Source organism: Myotis daubentonii, chromosome 3 (assembly GCF_963259705.1).
Source record: "Myotis daubentonii chromosome 3, mMyoDau2.1, whole genome shotgun sequence".
Classification (NCBI taxonomy): Eukaryota; Metazoa; Chordata; class Mammalia; order Chiroptera; family Vespertilionidae; genus Myotis; species Myotis daubentonii.
In genome coordinates this window covers 204,077,719-204,097,387 of record NC_081842.1, presented here as the reverse complement: position 1 = coordinate 204,097,387, position 19,669 = coordinate 204,077,719, and the positions used below count along the sequence as shown (strand labels likewise).

The 19,669-nt window shown below is 48.2% G+C and overlaps 2 protein-coding genes across 5 annotated transcripts in view; one reads left to right on the top strand and one right to left on the bottom strand.

Annotated features, from left to right (window-relative positions):
• Positions 1–1,401: 1,401 nt before the first annotated feature.
• On the top strand, positions 1,402–13,564 carry MTFR1L (mitochondrial fission regulator 1 like). 4 transcript variants are annotated; one of them, XM_059690755.1, is made up of 7 exons: positions 1,402–1,505; positions 4,224–4,338; positions 4,839–4,943; positions 8,370–8,479; positions 8,997–9,208; positions 10,379–10,700; positions 12,587–13,564. In XM_059690755.1, the coding sequence occupies exons 2-7, from the start codon at positions 4,315–4,317 to the stop codon at positions 12,690–12,692; spliced, it is 879 nt and encodes a 292-aa protein (XP_059546738.1). In that variant the 5' UTR covers positions 1,402–1,505; positions 4,224–4,314; the 3' UTR covers positions 12,693–13,564. The 4 variants fall into 4 exon arrangements, with proteins under 4 accessions (XP_059546738.1, XP_059546736.1, XP_059546739.1 ...); XM_059690753.1 differs by lacking the exon at positions 1,402–1,505 and adding an exon at positions 1,512–2,680; XM_059690752.1 differs by lacking the exon at positions 1,402–1,505 and adding an exon at positions 3,712–4,133.
• The window catches only part of AUNIP (aurora kinase A and ninein interacting protein), a 19,355-nt gene continuing 12,439 nt past the window's right edge, over positions 12,754–19,669 (bottom strand). The window contains 4 exon segments of the mRNA XM_059690757.1: positions 12,754–12,809; positions 12,812–12,823; positions 15,068–15,892; positions 16,973–17,099. Coding sequence (XP_059546740.1) covers positions 12,754–12,809; positions 12,812–12,823; positions 15,068–15,892; positions 16,973–17,099 — 1,020 coding nt within the window.

Here is a 19,669-nt window from a genome sequence, read left to right as displayed (position 1 = left end):
TTTCAAAGTTCCCAAGACCCCCAGGGAGCCAGTCAGTCCGATGCAAAAGCAAAGAGTCATCTATTTCAAACCCGGGTTTGGCTCCCCTGCCACACTCACCGATGCAACGGTAAGCTCCAGTGGCCAAGAGAGAGAGAGGCCTGATGGGACAGGGGGTTTTAAAGGGGGGTGGAGTGAGGGCAGGAGAGGGGACTGTGGGCCCCACTGATTGGCCAGGCGCGAGTTGGGTCATCTCTATGGCGCGCACGTCCCTTGATTGTCATTGGTTAGTTTAAAGAAATCCTGGGCGTGGCCAGCAGGGGCCTGGGCTTCCGTGCGGCCGCCCCAAAAATGGAGGACCCAGGGCAAGATGGAGGGTGCAGTCCTAGCCCCCCCCAGGGCGAGCTGAGCCCGGGCTCCAGGGGCCAGTCCGGTTGCTGGGGGTCCAGTAGATCGACCAGTTCCAGCCCAGGCAGGAAGTCCACATCCTCCGTCTCGTTCCCGGGGGCGTCAGGGATCGCCTCCTCCTCCATCTCCTCGGGCGAGGGCACGCGCCCCGCCCCGCCGCTGCTGCTGCCGCGTGGGTCCGGTCCGGGGGCGGTGGGCAGGTGGCAGCCTGAGCCGGGCTCCCGCCGTGGGCTGGGGAGTCTGTGCCCGAGGCCGCCAGCAGCGTGGTCAGGCCCCGAGACGACTGGCCCTTTCAAGGGATTTGAGACCCAAAAACTGCAACCTGGTGTCAGGCACAGCCACGTGTTGAGGTCAGAGGAGGGCATGTGACCCAGGCCTGGATGCCATGGAGATCAGAATCCCGGTGAGTGGGCATGGAAGGAATGTGGGAATGGGGGTGGTTCTCTTTCCCAGTGCCTCTGGGATCTACCCTGCCCATGTGATAACCAAGTCCCTGAAAATAGCTTGAGTGTGTGTGTGTGTGTGTGTGTGTAAAATACATAAAGGCTAAAACAGGAGAAAGCTACAAAGCGCTGGAGGGCAGGAGTCGGAGAAGCCCATTCTTGCAGAGAGAAGGCTGTAGGGGTCTTGGGGGAAGTATGAGCTGTGAAGGGGACCAGGGCGATGTGCAAGGCAAAGGTCTGCCTGGAACGCCGAGGCTCTCGATTTGCTGCCGGGGTGAGGACAGTAGACGCCACCGAACTGGGGGCCCAGCAGCGACAGACCTCGGATTCCCGAGGCCGGACCGCCACTAAGAGCCGACAGGAGACGGAGACCTGAAGGCTTGGCGACCAATCAGGCCTCGGACACCTCGGGCTCCGACAGGGGGCGTGGCCTCGGGGGCGTGTCCTTCCCTAGGGTCCGCACGTGCGGCCGCCCTCCGCCCCGCCCACGCAGGAGCCGCGCTAGCCCCGCCTCCCGCGGGGCCGCTTTCCGGGCGGGGGGGGTTACGGCTCGGTGCGCAGGTGCGGAGGACCGCTTCCGGGGGCGGGCAGCGGAAGTGAGCGCCGTGGAGGCCGGGCGGCCGGCCGTGGTAGGAGGGGCTGTGAGGTGAGGGAGTCCGGGAGCCGGAGTCTTAGGTGAGAGACCAGGTCCGAGTGCAGCCCGGGAGGAGGGAGCGCGGCCTAGTGCGGGCGCCGTGCGGGCTTCGCAGCTGCTGCTCCCGCGCCGGTTCTCGCGGGAGCCGGTGTTGTCGGCCGCATTTGGCGAGGGGGAAACGGAGTCCCCACGGGGTAGCGGCTCGTCCGCGTCCCCAGCTTCGGTGGCCGAGCGACCCCGGAGGCTTCTCGCTTCGACCGCGGTCCTTGCGGGCCGGGCCGCCGCTGCCTCCTCGCTCCTTCTGGGCCTGGCCCGGCCTGTGGGTCCGGGACCGCCGGGCGGGCCGCGGGAACTTGGCCGACCTTGGCCCTGTCGGGTCGGCCGTGGCGGGGAGGGGAGGCGTGGCCGGGCAAGGTCCCCCGGCGGCCCCCGGCGCCGCTGTCCGCCCAGCAAAGTTCCGCCGAGCGCGGCGGCCCCCGTGGGGCGCCCGGGACCCAGGAGTGATGAGACCGGGCCCGGCCCGGCTCCCGGGAGACAGTGTGTAGTGTAGACACGACCCCGGCCTCGAGAGGGGCTGCGGGGTGCAGAGGCGGTAAGAACCAGCCCGCGTTGCCGGTGGACGGGGGCAGGGTTCCGGGAGCCGGCGACCCGGTGACGGTGGGGGCGGGTGTGCAGGCCAGGTCGGTGCTCTCGTTCATTCATTTCTTAATCGGACGAATGCTTACGTGTGTGCGGTGCCGGGGACGGCCTGCCCGCGGGACAGGTGGCCGTCACAGTTCATTAGGGAGGAAACAGGGTGCCGGGGGGAGCAGTAAAGGGCAGTGATGCTGGAGCTGAGCTCGGAGGAATCATGGAGAAGAGCTTTGGCAAGGGGATGGCGTGGACACGGCTCAGGTGGCGTCAGGGGCCGAAAGGAGGCAGGGTGGCCGGAGGGCGAGCGCCAGGCGGGGCGTGTGCGGGGCCAGGTGGGAGGCCTGGGCTGTGGTGCTGGTCTGCTGGGCTGGGAGGCCTGCAGGAGTCTAAGTCTGTCGGGGTTTTAGGTGAAGGACCGATGTGACTAGCGGCGTGTCCAGGAGCGTCTCTGGCTGTGGTGCACACTTAGGCCCCCCGAGTCTCCGGAGGGTAGGTCCGGAGAGGAGCAGGGAAGCAGGCGTGTGCCCTGTCAGCACTGCCGTCCGCACAGCCTGGCACAAAAGGCTCGAGCTGCGCCTGGAAGGTGAGCCCCAGCAGGGCAGCAGGGCTGGGACCAGACCGAGGTGGCTTCTCCTGGCAGAGTGGCCTTAGACAAGCTCCTTCGTCTCTGGCGTCCTTTCCCCGCGTGAAGGATAATTCCTTCTTCCCAGCTTTCTTTCTCCATAAAGTGAGGGGTAACTCCTTCCAGGGAGAAGGAGAGACTCACGAGGGAGGTTTCCAGAAGAGCTGCGTGGGGTCCAGTCCCTCCCGTTCAGAGCCTCCCCCTGACCCCCGTTACTCTCACCTGGCCGGTCCTGGCCCTCGTGAGTGACCCAGTGCACCTTTACCTGATCCTACTGCGCTCCTCTCGGACCTCACCTTCCTGTCCTGGGCCTGTGCTGCTGTTGCTGGTTTTACCTTCTTCCCCCTCCAAGCTCACAGGGGACCTTGAGGTCAGGACTAAGTTCACTGGCCACCGGCCTCTGTGCCTTTCTCACGCAGCGACTGATCATCACCCACTGCCAGAACTACGTGTCCACGTGCTGTCTCTCTCCTAGATTGTGGTTCCTTGAGAGAGTGGCTGTCTGACTCCTCCATAGCCCCTCCAGTGTCCAACACAAGGTGGACATCATTAGTGTTTGATGAACCAGGGAATGAGAGCTCACTGATTGCCTCTGCTCACCACACAAGGGCAGCTGTGAAGAATCCAGGCAGGAGCGACCCACCCATCTGTCACATTTTAATGGTTCATTTAAGCCCTTTAAAATTCCCTAGTTCACTGATGCATCCTCAGTAGCCTAGAGTGACACCTGTTCTTGGCCCCTTTTTAAAGGTGGAGAAACCAACATTTGGAAAGGTTAAATGACTTGCCTATGACGGCTGAGCCAGGATAAAGAATTTGGCTCTTTTCCCTGTAGCCTAGTAGACTGATAGGCTAGAGCCGTGGCCAGCAAACCACGGCTCGCAAGCCACCTGTGGCTCTTTGGCCCCTTGAGTGTGGCTCTTCCACAAAATACCACGTGCGGGCCTGCATGTACAGTGCGATTGAAACTTCGTGGACCATGCGCAGAAGTCGGTATTTTGTGGAAGAGCCACACCGAAGGGGCCAAAGAGCCGCATGTGGCTCGCGAGCCGCGGTTTGCCGACTACGGGGCTAGAGCATGCTGTTCATTCTGTTGTCTATTTTACCTCTCTCCCTGCGGGGCCCCGCAGTGCTAGGGGGGTGACACATGCTGGGCTTTTGCATCTCATCTTCAACAAGGAGTGTGGGGCTTGGGTGGTACCTACAGTTTGCCTTTCCCATGAACTTTTTAACTACCAAAGGGTTCTATTTCATCTTTAGAAGTTTTGCCTCAGGAAACCAAGGGCCCAGGAGGGCTTCCAGGGTTGTTCAAGCTCATGCAACAAGTCTAAACAGAACCTTGAAGGGTCTGGATTTGGAAGAGCCATTAGGGGGCGAGGGCAGCCTCTTGAGCTGGTTTTCTCCCCCATGAAATGTAAGAGAAGCCTGGTGTTAGTCATTGCTCTGCGGGTTCTGTGGGGCTTGTGTGGGGGCCACCACGTCCCCACTGAGGGTTGTTTCACAGGAAGGGAACTCGTGTTCCGCAAGATGGCCTGATATGAAGGAATCACGCCTCCCCAAGCTGCCCTGTCCTTCAAGTGCAGGAGCCGGTTGAAATGTCGGGAATGGAAGCCGATGCGGTAAGGAGCAGCCCGGGGCTGTGGTGTGTGGGGAAGGCGGAGCAGGGGGCCTGTCGGGAGGTGGAGACTCCCCAGGTGATTGCTTCCCCTGGAGGCCTGGAGCTGAAAGGAGGCCACCCTCCCACCCACTCCCCCACTTGGCAGAACCCGCTGTGACCTGGGGGCAGTTAAAGGGTCCATGTATCTCTGCCTTTCTGTACAGAGGAAAGGAGGGAAGCCTGGATGACCTACACCCAGCTAATTCCTCAGGCCTTTACTGGACCCTCCCAACAGGGACTGTGCCTTGGCAGCAGCAGGTATCCCTTAGGTGGCTTGCCAAGGTGAAGGCTAACAACGGGGAATCCTGCCCTCACTTACAGTTGAGACTTGACTTCTGCCCACAGGGTGCCCTCTCCCTGGGATTGAGGAGTCCAGGCTCCCTGGTAAAGGGGAGTGGAGGAGAAGACGGGAACGATGCTTGAACTCATCTCTGAGGTTGTGACTGTCCCTCTCTGCTCTAGACCATCCCGATCTGGCAAAATAAACCGCATGGGGCTGCTCGCAGCGTAGTGAGAAGAATTGGGACCAACCTGCCCCTGAAGCCATGTCCCCGGGCGTCCTTTGAGGTGAGTGCACTGGAAGGGCCGGGAGACTAGAGGCTTAGAGAGTGTGGAAGGATGGTGCTGCTCTGTGCCCCAGTCTCCTGGGTTTTTTTGTTGTTGTTTTCATTTTGTATATGTTTATTAATGGAGCCTGATCATTGTGCCTTCCTGATTGCACACAAATCTTTGGCCACAACAGTCAGGTTCCCAATTTGCTCATAAATTCATAATCTTATATGTTTGATCACTCTGTTAAGTGGCTCAGATTTCATCAGACTCTAGCAGTCGTTTCTCAGAACAGGCCAAAGGCCCTGGCTGAACCACATCGCCACACTAGCCAGGTCTGTGCTCTGAGGTGTTTGCCTACCACCCTGGCAGATCCCCACGTGGGACACTGAGTACTGTGTTGTGACTGCGTTGAACTCTGCTTTTCTTTACTAGCCCTGAGACTTGGCCGCTTAGCCATCTATTTCTAGTTTCACTGAGGCCCATCCTCTTCTTTCTGGGCAAGTCTGGCCTCTCCTTTACTAGGCTACTTCAGTCTTACCTCTGGGTCTATGGGCCTCCCTCTAGCACCCACTCTGCAGTAGAGATTCTTGCCTGGCCAGTGTCGCTGAAACCCCCTTCTGCAATGGAAAACCAAGTAGCATTTATTAGTCCCAGCTGCCTCCCTCTAAGAACTAATGGTTAAGCACCAGCTTCAGGCTACTTGCTTAAGGTGTATCTGGGGAGCTGGGCCACAAAAGAATAACTTCAACTTTCTGCCTACACAGAAAAGGCAGAAATATAAGCCTGAAAAGACATATGGGATACATGGGCCCAGTGGTTACAGAAATGAAGGAGATGAATTTATATATTAGATGTTGACCTGTGAAGTCTGTGTAGGAGCTGGATCTGGAGTCAGAAGTAGTGTCAGGATTGGTATTAGAGTCAGGAATGGGGTTAGGAGTGTGTTACGGATGGAGGGGGACCATCCCATAGCCCAGATTATCCAGAATTGCCTAAAGGGCACGAGCGGGATGTGGCCCTAACTGCCTCAAGTATCAGAAACAAGGGGAGCACAGCTAGGGAGTACGGGGGACTTGGTGGAGGATGCTCCAACACTTGGTTATAATCTCCCCAGTCCTTTGGCCAAATGTTGCCTGACAGAGCTAATCAAGGGCACAGGTTTCCACAAGGTAGGGGGAGTATGTTAACTAGTACAAGCATACCTCAGAGGTATTTTCAGGTTTGCTTCCAGATCACCACAATAAAGCAAGTTGTATGTAATCTTTTTTACTCATGGTCTTTCCCTCAATTGTAAAAATGCAGTATCTGTGAGGCTCAATAAAGCAAGGTGTGCTTGTATCAGTAATACCAGCTAACCTTTGCTGAACACATGCTGTATGCTAAGGCATTGTGCCCACTGCTTTATGTTCTCATTTAACTGACAGTAGTAGAGCGCTGCTCTAATCAAGGAAAGCTTCCCTAAATGGCCCACCTTAGCAGCAGCTCCTGAGTCAGTGGAAGATCACTTCACTCCTGTGAGACCCAGGATCCCTATCTAAAAGTGAGAGCCATCAATTCCTGATCCACCTACCAAACAATTGGTAGCAGGAATAGCTGAATTTAACTTATGTATAGGTGGCTTTTTGAGAAATTACCCCTGAATTTCTGTTGTAAATTACTCTAAAATATTATTTAAGGAAATCTTTATTTTTTTTAAAATTTACCCACATGAAAACATTAAGTTATGGAAAATAAAGAGAAAAGAGCCCAGACAGGGTGGCTCGGTTGGAGTATCAACTAGTATGCCAAAAAGTTTGCAAGTTCAATCCCGGGTTGGGGCACGTACAAGAGGCAACAGATCTCTCTCTCTCTCAAATCAATAAACATATCCTAGGGTGAGGATTAAGAAGAAAAAGGAGAAAGGAAAATAAATTACCTCTAATAACATAGTCATGACAGTAACTATTGTTTTGGTATAGTTCTTTTTCTAGATGTATGTTTCTTTGTTTTTTGTTTTCACACTCAACATGATTGAATACTAATTTTTTCATTTAATTTTAACAAGTGTCACTCAGACTCAGTTCCCCGGTTGTTCATTTGGGTTGAGGGGTTATTTTAAGGAATCCTACTATATTCCTTTTATATAATTGTGTCTTTTTATTCAAGTCTAAATGTTCAAATTACCAATTTGGCTTAAAACAATGTCACACCCTAGCCTGTTTGGCTCAGTGGATGTTGGCTTGTGGACTCAAGGGTCCCAGGTTTGATTCCAGTCAAGGGCACATGCCTGGGTTGCGGGCTTGGTCCCCAGTGGCGGGGTGTAGGAGACAGCCAAGGAGATGATTCCCTCTCATCGTTGATGTTGCTGTCTCTCTCTTCCTCTCTAAAATCAATAAAAAAATATTTTTTTTAAATCTTAAAAAATAAATAAAACAGTGTTGCTATAACAGTGTAAATCCCAATTAGCTACAAAGGTGTGGTCAAGAGCTAGCCAGAGGAAACTTCCTGTTAAAACTTCCTGTTGATATCAATAATAATGAGATTATTGATATCCTTGTACCTGTATTCTCACAACCAGAGGGCAAGACACTGGTAGGCAATAGCCCTTTCTGTTAAAAGGTAACTGGCCTGTTCCACTGAAGACCCCCTTTCCTGTAAAAGACAAGATTATAAACATTTAGGCTGTGGGCTATAACAGTGTTACAACTACTCACTTTTGCAGTTACAACTTAAAAGCCATCACAGACAATACATAAATCAGGGAGTCCTGACTGGTGTGCTCAGTTGGTTGAGCATCATCCCAACCACCAAGAGGTCGCTGGTTGGATCCCAGGTCAGGGCACATGCCCAGGTTGCAGGCTCAATTCCCAGTAGGAGGCATGCAGGAGGTAGCCAATCAATGTTTCTCATCAGTGCTTCTCTTTCTCTCCCTTCCTCTCTAAAATCAAAAACATATTCTTAAACACACACACACACAGAAATTGGTGAGACTGTTTTTCAAGTAAAACTTTATTAAAACAGAGCCCATCCCTCCTCTAGGCCACCTGTTTTGCTTGGATACAACAGCCTCATAACTGGTCTGTTCACCCTTGCATCCGAGTTCCACACAGCAGCAGAGTAATCTTTTAAAGCCTAAAATCGAATCCTTACTTAAAACTTCCAGTGGCTTACTATTGATCTTAGAATCAAAGTTCCTAATTTGTCCAACCTCTTACAACCTCCTCAACCCCATCCTCTGTTTTAGCCATGCAAAACTATTTGTAATCCCACAAACTCGCTTTTGGCTGCTTATTCAAGCTGTTTCCAACCTGGAACCCTCTGAAAGAGAAAACAGTAGGCATGGATGAGGTCCAAGAAGCCTTTCTGACACCCCAGTGCTGAACTAGGTGCCCTCCTATGTATTTTGCCCAGATTGATTATCTCATCATAATGTGTCTTTTGGTGAATTTTGCTTCCCTATAGACCCTGCCCAATGTCTCTGATCTGTGTCTGAGGGATGTGCCCCCAGTCCCTACTCTGGCTGATATCGCCTGGATTGCTGCAGATGAAGAGGAGACATACGCCCGGGTCAGGTAGGCGAGGCAACGGCCAGACTGTTGGGGAATGGGGAGCTCCTTCCCTGGTGAGGCAGGCAGCAGGGGTAGGGCTTGTGAGAGGCTGAGGGCAATAGGAATAAGATCTCTGGGCTCAGAATGGAAGCAGAACCTGGCTGTTAATCTTGTAAGGGTGGGTCAGCGGTTCTTAACTTGTGGGTTGCGACCCTTTCACAGGGGTCGCCTAAGACCATCGGAAAACACATATATAATTACATATTGTTTTTGTGATTAATCACTATGCTTTAATTATGTTCAGTTTGTAACAATGAAAATACATCCTGCATACCAGATATTTACATTCGATTCATAACAGTAGCAAAATTAGTTATGAAGTAGCAACGAAAATAATTTTATGGTTGGGGGTCACCACATGAGGAACTTTATTAAAGGGTCGCGGCATTAGGAAGGTTGAGAACCACTGGGGTGGGTGAAGGAATTTTAGAAGGGGCTCGTGGCCAGCTGACTCTGATATACCCATCTTTCCCTGGTCCAGGAGTGATACACGCCCCCTGAGGCACACTTGGAAGCCCAGCCCTCTGATTGTCATGCAGCGCAATGCCTCAGTGCCCAACCTGCGTGGGTCCGAGGAGAGGCTCCTGGCCTTGAAGAAGCCAGCCCTGCCGGCCCTGAGCCGTACCACAGAGCTGCAGGATGAGCTGAGCCACCTGCGCAGCCAGATTGCTAAGATAGTGGCAGCGGATACAGGTGGGAGGCTCTGAGTCAGGGCCAGAATATAGCAGGCTGTTCCTTTTCCCCTGGCTCTTGGACAGGATAGTGGTAAAGAAAATGAGGGTCCCTGGTTCAGGTGGACTTGGACCCAGGACTCGGTTGCTCTGAGGCCTGGTTAGTCTATAGTACTTCTTGGATGGTTTTTGTCAGTTATTTTGAGCTTGACTTGGTCAGGAACAAGATCTTCACTTAGCCTGTGACCCCAAGCAGGTTCTCTCCTGTGGCCACAAAACCAACACCCTCTGCCAAGTGTCTCTAAGATCATGTCTTCCATGAGCCCTCAGCAGCTTTCCTTTTCCATATAAGAAATAAGCATCCCCTTTGAGCACCTGTCTTCTCTTCCCTTGTCCTGTCTACCAGAGACCACCTCTCCACCCCTCCACTTTCTGTCTGCAGCTTAGACAGAACAATGGAAAAGGATGGGAGTCTGCCTTTACTGGTGGCATGAAAATACCAATAGGTGTCTCTCCCAAGCAGCTCAGGGTTTATTCATCCCCATATTCCTTTTTTTCCCCCCCTCCTAGTTGAGCTCAGTCAGTTCCTAAAGCTTACCAGGTGGTAGAACATGAAAATTAGTGTTCTTTTTTAAATCGTTTGTTGTTTTTTATAGAGGAATTGCATTTATTGGCAGCTAAGAGACAAGCTAAAGTAGTTTATGAAAAACGAGTGTTTCTTAAAAATTGAGGAAATTCGTTAAACTTTGGGGAACTAGGAGGAGGGTCACCATTCTATTGCTACAGAATGTTTCATCCAGCCACAGACAGCATTTAAAGAGGGTAGTCAAAGCACTAGCCCAGTTAGAGAAAGAAATTCAGGCCTTGGTCCTGTCGTTGTTTCAGTCTAAACAGGCTGTTACTCCAGAGCTCAAGGCGGAATGGGAGCTTTTAGGAGCCAAGATCTTTATGGGGTGAGGGGGGGAGGTGCTGTGCTCTCCTGGAACATGGAGGAGCCCTGCTTCTACATCTTGAAATCCTGAGAGGGAAGCATAGTGGAGGAACCTTCCTCTGGCTTACAGAAACCACCCTGGGCTCTTCTGGGATATCAGCCCAGGAAATGAAGGAATGGTAGGCAGTGCTTATGAGCAGAAGATATTACTGCTGTACTCTAGCCCCAATGTCCATCCATGCCTATTGTTTTCTCTTTCAGCTTCGGCTTCATTAACGCCAGATTTCTTATCTCCAGGAAGTTCAAATGTCTCTTCTCCCTTACCTTGTTTTGGATCCTCATTCCACTCTACAACTTCCTTTGTCATTAGTGACATCACTGAGGAGACCGAGGTAGAGGTCCCCGAGCTTCCATCAGTCCCCCTGCTTTGTTCTGCCAGCCCTGAATGTTGCAAACCAGAACACAAAGCTACCTGCAGCTCATCTGAAGAGGATGACTGTGTCTCTCTGTCCAAGGCCAGCAGCTTTGCAGATATGATGGGGATCCTGAAGGACTTTCACCGGATGAAACAGAGTCAAGATCTGTAAGTATTTGATAATGAGCTCTGGTGATCTGTTTACTATTTTAGCTACCTGTATTAGCCAATGAGCTAATAAAGGGTACTTACATAGCAAGTCCTCAGTAGTTGCCATGTGTTAACTTCATTCACAAACCTTGCCACCTGCCTGCTAATCCCTGGGGCCCCAGTTTGAGGAGTAACACTTTACATTAATGTTGGGGTGATCTAATCCAACCAAATGTTAGACTAGTGGAATTTTACAGGGTTCATCTAATCCCACTTCTGTCCCAGGGACTTTACCATTACCATACTGCTAATAAGTGTCCCCATGTCCCACCCTTCAGAGTTGGGTTGCCTAATAATTACTTTAGTATCTCAAATTGGTAGACTTTTTTGGTGGAAGAATTTCATCAGGTTGGGAGTTTCTGCTTTGAAATAGTGGTGTTATGCAAACTGACCCTGCAATTTCAGAGACTTGAGAACAAGAATTTTTTGAGACGTTTCTAAACCTGGCTGCCCATCAGAATGCTCATATTGGAGGGGTGACCACCTTGCAGTGTTCAGTGGGGTCTGAGCACCTGCATGGGACACACCGAAGGAGCTTATTTGCAGCTTTCTGGGCTTTAAAACAGTTAAGTTTGACATCCAGACTTCGAAGGCCAGGATGTGCAGCTGTATTTGTTCATGTAGATTAAAAGCTCTGTGAGAGAAGAGGGCTCTCTCCCAAGTTCCTGTTGAAGGGAAGGTTACTCACCTTGTGCAAGGACCCCTTTGTGTGTCTGGCCATTTCTGTCTGAAAACCAGACAAGGCTGTGACTCCCTCATTGTTTCCTGGTAGTGGATCCTTTAGGGAAGTCACTTTCACCTTCCTTCTCTGGCCCTAGCCAGGTTGGTCTTGGTCATACCCACAGTTCTTCGGTCTCCTGCATTCCCAAACTCAGCTGCTGCTATGGAGCTGCCCTGAGTCCTTCTCTTCTGGTCATTGACTCCCAAACTTTTTTACTTGCTTCTTGCCCCATATTAGATCCAAGCCCCTCTTCCCACTTGTGTCCTGGGATCTTTTGTCCCTTGTTCATTGGAGGAGATGGGTTAATGACAAAGTGGGCAAGTAGCCCCACTAACAAAGGGGCAGAAATGTGACAGACTGAGGGCAATTACTCTTGTTTTTGCTTTCAAGGTTTAATAATCAATCTTGACCCTTATATCTAGCAAAACTTCATGAGGATGTATGTATATGGATATAAGTCCGTTGGGATTTCAAGCAACTATTTTCCAGATATCTAGGACATACTTTTATGATGTGTCAGGTAATTTGAACCTATGCCAATTTGGAGTGGGTTTTGTTCCCACAGGTCCCTTATGTGAACATTTTACTATAAATTCTAGATCTCATTTTAAAAAGCTCACAGACCCCTTGATGGGGAGACAGAATAGTAGGAAACTTTTTGAACACCATTTTCCTGGAACTAATAAAAGTCAAAATGGACAAGAGATATGTCACTTCATCTGCTGATCTGGGGAAATGTTACTAAGAAAATATAGCACCAAAGGTGGGAGCAGAAGCTTGGCCATCACAGCCAATTCTAACTAGTTGATGGTCCTTTGTCCATATTTTATAGCCATCTCAGGAAATAGTAAAGCATTCTAGTTAAGAAATGAGATTTACAATCAGCTAGCTTGCTTTTGGACTCTGGATTCACCACTGGCTGACTTAGTAGCTTTGGGGAAATTGTATAACCTTTCTGTGCTTCAGTTTCCTCATTTGTAAAAGAGATTGTAATAGCACCTAACCTCGTAAGATTGTTGAGAATTAAATGAGATCATATTCAAAGACATGGAACACTGCCCAAGACAGAGCAAGTACTCAAATTATTAAATTATTAATAATTAAGCTATTATTATGTCTCTAGGAACCGGAGTTTACTGAAGGAGGAGGACCCTGCTGTCCTTATCTCTGAGGTCCTAAGAAGGAAGTTTGCTCTGAAGGAAGAAGATTTCAGTAGAAAAGGAAACTGACAGCACTCAGCTTTGCACACTCAGTCTCCTGCTCCTGGAATTCCTTCAGTAGCTGCCTTCCTCACCGCAGATGTTTCTGTCTCTCCATCAGAAGTTTTCTGCAACAGTCTTGCCGAAAGCTAGAGCTTGGACTGAAAGAGCTGGATTATATGTTTCCCATCTTCAAACCTTAGCAGAAGCTAAGGCCTGTTGTGAGCTGAGAGACTTGTTACAGGTAAATGTATAGATTGGAATGTTTTGGTCTAAAGGCTGAGCTAGAAGTTTCTGGTTTTTCCTTGCCCCTGTGTGAAAATAGGTCCTGAATGACTTACTTCACTGCATAAGACCCTATAACTGGTCTTACCGGACACTTTGTGCCCAGCTGTCACTTACTCTTAGCAGCTTTCTTGAAGCAGAGAGAGCTATCAGTGTTTATGTACATGTTCACAGGGCAGGAAAAATCTTATGCTGCACCATCACAAACCAACACCAATGCCCAGCAATCACCCTCTTCCCATGTCTAACAACACCTAGATGTAGAGGTCGGACCTCTGGACCAGCTGACATTTGGGCTGCTTCTGGGAGGCCTGGGCTGTTTTTTTCTTAAATATATTTTGTAATACTGTACAACCAAATATACCCTCCAAGGCCCCACTGACTGAACTCCTGCTCTTCCATGGACTTTAGTTCAAGCCCAGTAGGAAACAGAAATGGGGAGGGGAAAGAGAATACCATCTTTCTTTGAGGCCCTTGACTGCTTCTTTGCATTGGGCCAAGGTTTGTATCCACACCATGCATGACTCAGATGCCCTCAGGTCCCTTTCTCTGCAGTATGTATCCCGTGTGTGTTTGGGTTGAAGTACTACCTGACATTAAAGGATTTGGCAAGATAATGCATTTGCTGTGTCCATCTCTGAGTTACAATCACCTGATGTACCCAATGGGTATAGGATTCCTGTTAATTTTGTAGTATATGAACTTTCATAATAGGCTCCTGACGTACCCCTTTTCCTTTTAAAGTCCTGCTTTTTATTTAAAAAAAAAAAAAAAAATGGAGAGATTTTGTCCTAAGCTCTTAAAAGTGGTTCCATCTTATAACTTGCAAGCTTGCCCCCCAGGAACCTCTTAGGTACTACACCTGCATCACAGAAAACTGCTACCTGATGGATAAAGTCTTGGATAGAACAAAGGTCAAATTAGACTCCTGTTCAGATCGGACCTACTGCAGTGACAGCATCTGATATTAAAAAGTTGCTTTTCGCCCTAACTGGTTTGGCTCAGTGGATAGAGCTTCAGCCTGCGGACTGAAGGGTCCCAGGTTCAATTCCGGCCAAGGGCACATGCTGATATTTCGGGCTCAATCCCCAGTAGGGGGTGTGTAGGAGGCAGCCAATCAATGATTCTCTCTCATCATTGATGTTTCTATCTCTCCCTTCCTCTCTGAGATCAATAAAAATAATATTTTTTTAAAAGGTTGCTTTTTCAAAAATAAAACTGGTAATGTTTTAATTACAAGAGCCGCTTGGTAAACAGTCATTTATTTGGACTCAGTTTTACAAAGGGAGTTCTCACCCACTTTGTAATAGAGGAGTGTTACAGTCACATCTAGATTGCTATATAGCTCAGGAATTTTAAGGAAGAGATATTTAAACGGAGACTATAGCTTTAAAATGCTGTAAAGTCACCACAAGAATAAAATAACAAATAATACTGCTACAATTCTACCTTCTACCTATCTCTCTATCCCCCTGCTCTTGTTTACCACTCAAAAGTGTTAGGAATTAGTGGTCCCAAGCTTAGGTTGAGTAAGTATGATTACAACCAGAGATTAAAAGTATACACATCTCTAAGAAGCAATGTCCCAGCCCTAAGCGGTTTGGCTCAATGGATAGAGCGTTGGCCTGCAGACTGAAAGGTCCCAGGTTCAATTCCGGTCAAGTGCATGTACCTTGGTTGTGGGCACATCTCCAGTAGGAGGTGTGCAGGAAGCAGCTGATCGATGTGTCTCTCTCATTGATGTTTCTAACTCTCTATCCCTCTCTCTTCCTCTCTGTAAAAAAATCAATAAAATATATATTTTAAAAAAAAGAAGCAGCAGCAATGTCCCAGTTAGGCATCTGAAAGAGCAAAGAGTTGCTTGAGTAATAGGTCCTTTAGTGGAGAGATGAATACCTCCCTTGCCTCCTCAGTGCTCACTGAATTCATACAAGGAATTTACTAGCCACCTGTTCTTCAGGGAAAGGCATGATGCCAACCATACTGTCTCAACAAGTATCACCACCGGCTTTATTTACACAAAATGTTCAACAACAATAGCTTCATTCCGTACCTCCCCAAGTATTTTTAAAACCAAACCCTCAAAGATATTTAGACTTGGTGTCTGATAACTTGGTTACCTTCAGAGTCCTGGGTAAAGAGCAAATCAGGCTGCAGGTTTAACTGAGTGAGCCTATCCTGGCACTGAGCCCCAGGGCTGCTAGGAAACTGCCCTAAACCCTGATTCCAACTGTTGGTTACCTCTCGGAAAGGAACTCTGGAGTTGTGAGCAATGACCCGCTGGCCCTGAGAATCCTCAGTGAAAAGCTGACTCCAGGAGTCCCTGTCATCCTTCTCACTGTCCCAGGAGACCACAGGAACAGGACAAGACCTTTGTTTCACTGCCTCTGTGTTTTCTCCACTCCAGGACTCCCTGTAAGTTTGAAAGAGGACAGGGGCCTGCCTGTTTTCTTTGGCAGACCTCTTTTCCAATTTAGGCTTGTCCCAGGGCTGTAGGCCCTTGCCCCCAGGTGGTTTACTGCGTCTCTCCATACCCTGGCGGTTCTTTTTCTTAGATCCATGAAGCCATTCCCTTTTCCAGGAAGAATCCTTCTCTCCCTCCTTTTGGTCCAGCAAGCAAGAACTCTCCACGTCCTGGGTGAAGGAACAAGCCAGTGAGTCTTGATTCTCTCCACCACAGACTAAGTTAGTCTCAGGCTGGAACGAAGACAGCACAGTCAAGAATGGGGTTCCCAGTCTGTGGTGGCCAGAAGCCTGGAGGGACTGAGGAGAAAGTCCAGCTTCCTGGATGTCTGTAGGGGTTGAAGAGGCTAAAGGGGGTGCCATGAAATCATCGCCCAAGCCCTGGGTCAGATGGTCTAGCTGGGTCGCATCTTTCTTAGACTCTCTGTTGGTCTGACTTTCTATATATGATGAAACACTCCTCTGATCACCATTTTTCTTTCCTAGTGAAACAGACATGAACACATATTATTCTGCAGGAAAACTCTGCCCTGAGCAGGATTTAGCTGGTTCTTTCTGAAATCAGTATCAGCTATTATAACTACCTTGTGCAGGGGTCTTAGACTCTTCACATCCCTTGTGGCTGAGCTTCCAGCTTTCAATCTCTATTCTTGCCTGAATGATCTTTCTAAAACACAAAGCTTATATATCCCCCCTACTCAAATATATAGATGCTTCCCATGAGCTCCATAATAAAGTCAAACATGACATAATCAGACCACTTTTCCAGCTGAGTTTTCATATGTGAAGTTTATCACACTGCAGAAATTGTTTTGTGAAAGATTTGTCTATTTTGCCTGAAAATTCTATATAAACAGAATATACCAGAATTTTACAATTTGAAATGGAAAGTGTTTTGGGGGAAAGAAAAAAAAGGGGGAGGGAGAGCCTGTCCTTATTAAGGCAAAAGAGCTTAAGTTTTTGTTTGGGGTATGGAGAGTGCATTTTGAAGATTTATGCAAAGCAATCCTGGGTACCGCACCAAGAGTTAGAGCTCTCCTTTCACCTGGCAGGAAGCTTGCTCGGTAAGTCCCAGCCTGCTCTGAGTCAGCTGGTCCCCTGAAGTGGGACATGCAGGCAAAGAACCGTCAAAGGATGTTGAGACACAAGCCAACTTTATGCAAACCTTTCTAAGAAAAAAACATTGTTGCACCTTGGCTAATTTGAGACGCTTCATACAAAAATATTAATTATCAATTAATCATGCAGACTACTTGTGGCCAATCCAAGACATACCCCTAACTAAAGGTCAGCTCCCCTATAGACCCTCAACTCCCAAGTATACCTGTCCTCACTGCTCTGACAGGGAATACAAATACTTAATATTAGACTGAGCAAAACAGAACCAGAAAAATATGTTTGTAAAAAGCATGTATATATTGCTTTTCAGAAGGCGATGATTTTGTTTTATAACCTCTTCTAATAGGTGAGCTATGCACTGGTGTCACTTATGAATGTTCCAGCATGAAAGAATGAATGCACTCCTTTTTGCTCCCTGGGTGCGCCCAGGCAGGTCACCATACCCGACTGCAAGGTGAGGAAGGAAGCAATGCTGGTCTGCCGAACGCCTGCAGGTGGAGTTCTTTGAGTATCCTTTCTCTCCCTAGGCAAGAGAGGTAGCATTTTGGTTCTTGACTTGATTAAATGTGTCTGAAAATTAGGAGAAAAAGAATAGAAATTATTAATATCAAAACAGTTGCCAGTCAGGAGAAATTCAGTAAATGCCAGTGACTCCCCACTGGATCCTTTGGACTCCCCTCAGATCCTATTTCCCAGGTAGTTTTTGCTGTATATCATCTTCCGTCATTTCCTGCAATACTGACGGTGTGTTTTTCTCAGGAATCACATATTCCAACTATAGCCCAATCTTTCTGCTTCCTCATGGAAATCAGGCTGACTAAACAAACAGGGTTGTTGAAGGGATTCGAGGATGAATTTAACAGTTACAAACAATGATTCTCCATCAGCAGCAATTGATGCATTTCAAGTTTTCAAATAGTCACACAGTGGTTAAGAGCGTGGCTCCTGAGTCACACAGCTTGGGTTCAAATCAATTCCAATTCTGCCTCTGCTACTTAGCTATATGACCCTCTGCAAGTTGCTTAATCTCTGTGTCTCATTTTCATGTGAGAAATGGGGTCAAATAACATTACCTATCCCATTGGACAGTGAGGAGGATTTGGTGAGTTAATTCACGTAAGTCTTACACAGTTCCTGGCGCTCAGTAGGAGGAAAGGCAATGAAACAGCATCAGTCTTACCATACTTTCATTTCAGGCCCCTTTATACTTTACAAAAAAGTATGAATTGGAAGATGGACCAAAGAGGTTTTGGAAGTGTCAACTTTTATAACCTCATCCTTATTTAGTGTGGTTTTTTATTTCTATTTGCTTGCTATGGAATGCCTGAGAACTAGTGAGAATAGGGTTATATTCAATTTAATTTGGCTGTAAAAGTCAAAGACGAAATGGGATTTACCAATATTCATGCAGCAAGTTAGAAGTAGGCGCGAAACCTGAACCCAAATTATTAATTCTAGCCCAAAGCTGACTTCATTTTATTTTTATATTTGGAAATTAAAAACTTAAGTGGTTGAAACGAAAAAAGAAATCCTGGATTTAAAATTCATACTTTGACTTATAATAGTGTATAGAACTCTCCCTTTTACCATACAAAACTAGAAATCTGGATAAGTTACATGAAACAACTGGTTTTAGACAATAGGTAACATTCAGTGCAGGATTGTGATCCCTGAAAAGGATTTTTAAGAAGGAAAACAAATAAGGTGAGCCCTGTGATCACCCTAGTTTTCTGTTTGAAAGAACTTGCCAGACTACAGTGTACAGAGTGGCAAGAGTACCACATTTTGCCCTAACCCAGTGGTCAGCAAACTGCGGCTTGCGAGCCACAGGCAGCTCTTTGGCCCCTTGAGTGTGGCTCTTCCACAAAATACCGACTTTTGCACATGGGCCATGAAGTTTCAATCTCACTGTATGTACGCACCCGCACGTGGTATTTTGTGGAAGAGCCACACTCAAGGGGCCAAAGAGCCACATGTGGCTCGCGAGCCATGGTTTGCTGACCACGGCGCCTAACCGGTTTGGCTCAGTGGAACGTCGGCCTGTGGACTGAAGGGTCCCAGGTTCGATTCTGGTCAAGGGCATGTACTTTGGTTGTGGGCACATCCCCAGTAGGGGTTGTGCAGGAGACAGCTGACAGATGTTTCTCTCTCATCGATGTTTCTGACTATCCCTCTCCCTTCCTCTCTGTAAAAAAAATCAATAAAATATATATTAAAAAAAAAAAAAAAGGTACCACATCTTGCTTGATGGAATAAATTGTGATTAGAATTTGAGGAAGCTGAGGTGGCTGGGATTTGCAGCACAGAGAAATACATCCGGAAATCTATATAGAGATCCCTTGAGTCTATTACTGAATACTAACCTACCCATGTGTTAGGTGACAACCCATGGGGCCAAAGAAATGCCAGGATTGCAAACTGATTAATTCCCAGAGCTCACACAGGTCTGGGATAGGTTATAGCCACAGTAGAGGGAACTCCTTAAATTTGGTGGAGTTCTCAGAAGGATCACCCCTAGACTTAGAGCTAAACTAGCCCTAGAGCAAAAGCTATTCCAAAACAGCCTTAACAAGGCTTAAAAACAAACATTTATAGTAGCAAGCTGATTAGCAAGTAACTATTTACCTAAACAAGTTTCAATATTCTTTCAAGACAACAAAATCTAGACACCTAAAAATGTAGCACTGAAGTTGCTAGTATACAATAAAAAATTACTAGACAAAAAAAAAAAAAAAAATTTACTAGATATGTGAAGACGCAGGAAAATATTTTATTTTTATATTTGGAAATTATAAAAATTTGGGGTGAGGGGAATCAGTTAATAGAAACAGACCCAGGGATGACAGAATTAGCAGACAAACCTTAAAACATATATATATATATATATATATATATCCCCCTAATACGCAAATAGACCGAACGGGGTGGAACAACCAGTCACTATGATGTGCACTGACCACCAGGGGGTGCGCGCATGGACCATGGCAGGTGTCAGCCCTGGCGGGATGGTGGAGCGGGTAAGTGGGGGAGCCAGACCAAGGCAGGGAACCGGTCAAGCCTCTGGTGGATACTGAAAATTCTTTGCTCCTACACGCCACAGTCCCACTGGGTGCTCGCACCTGCTGCCGGCACCAGAGCCA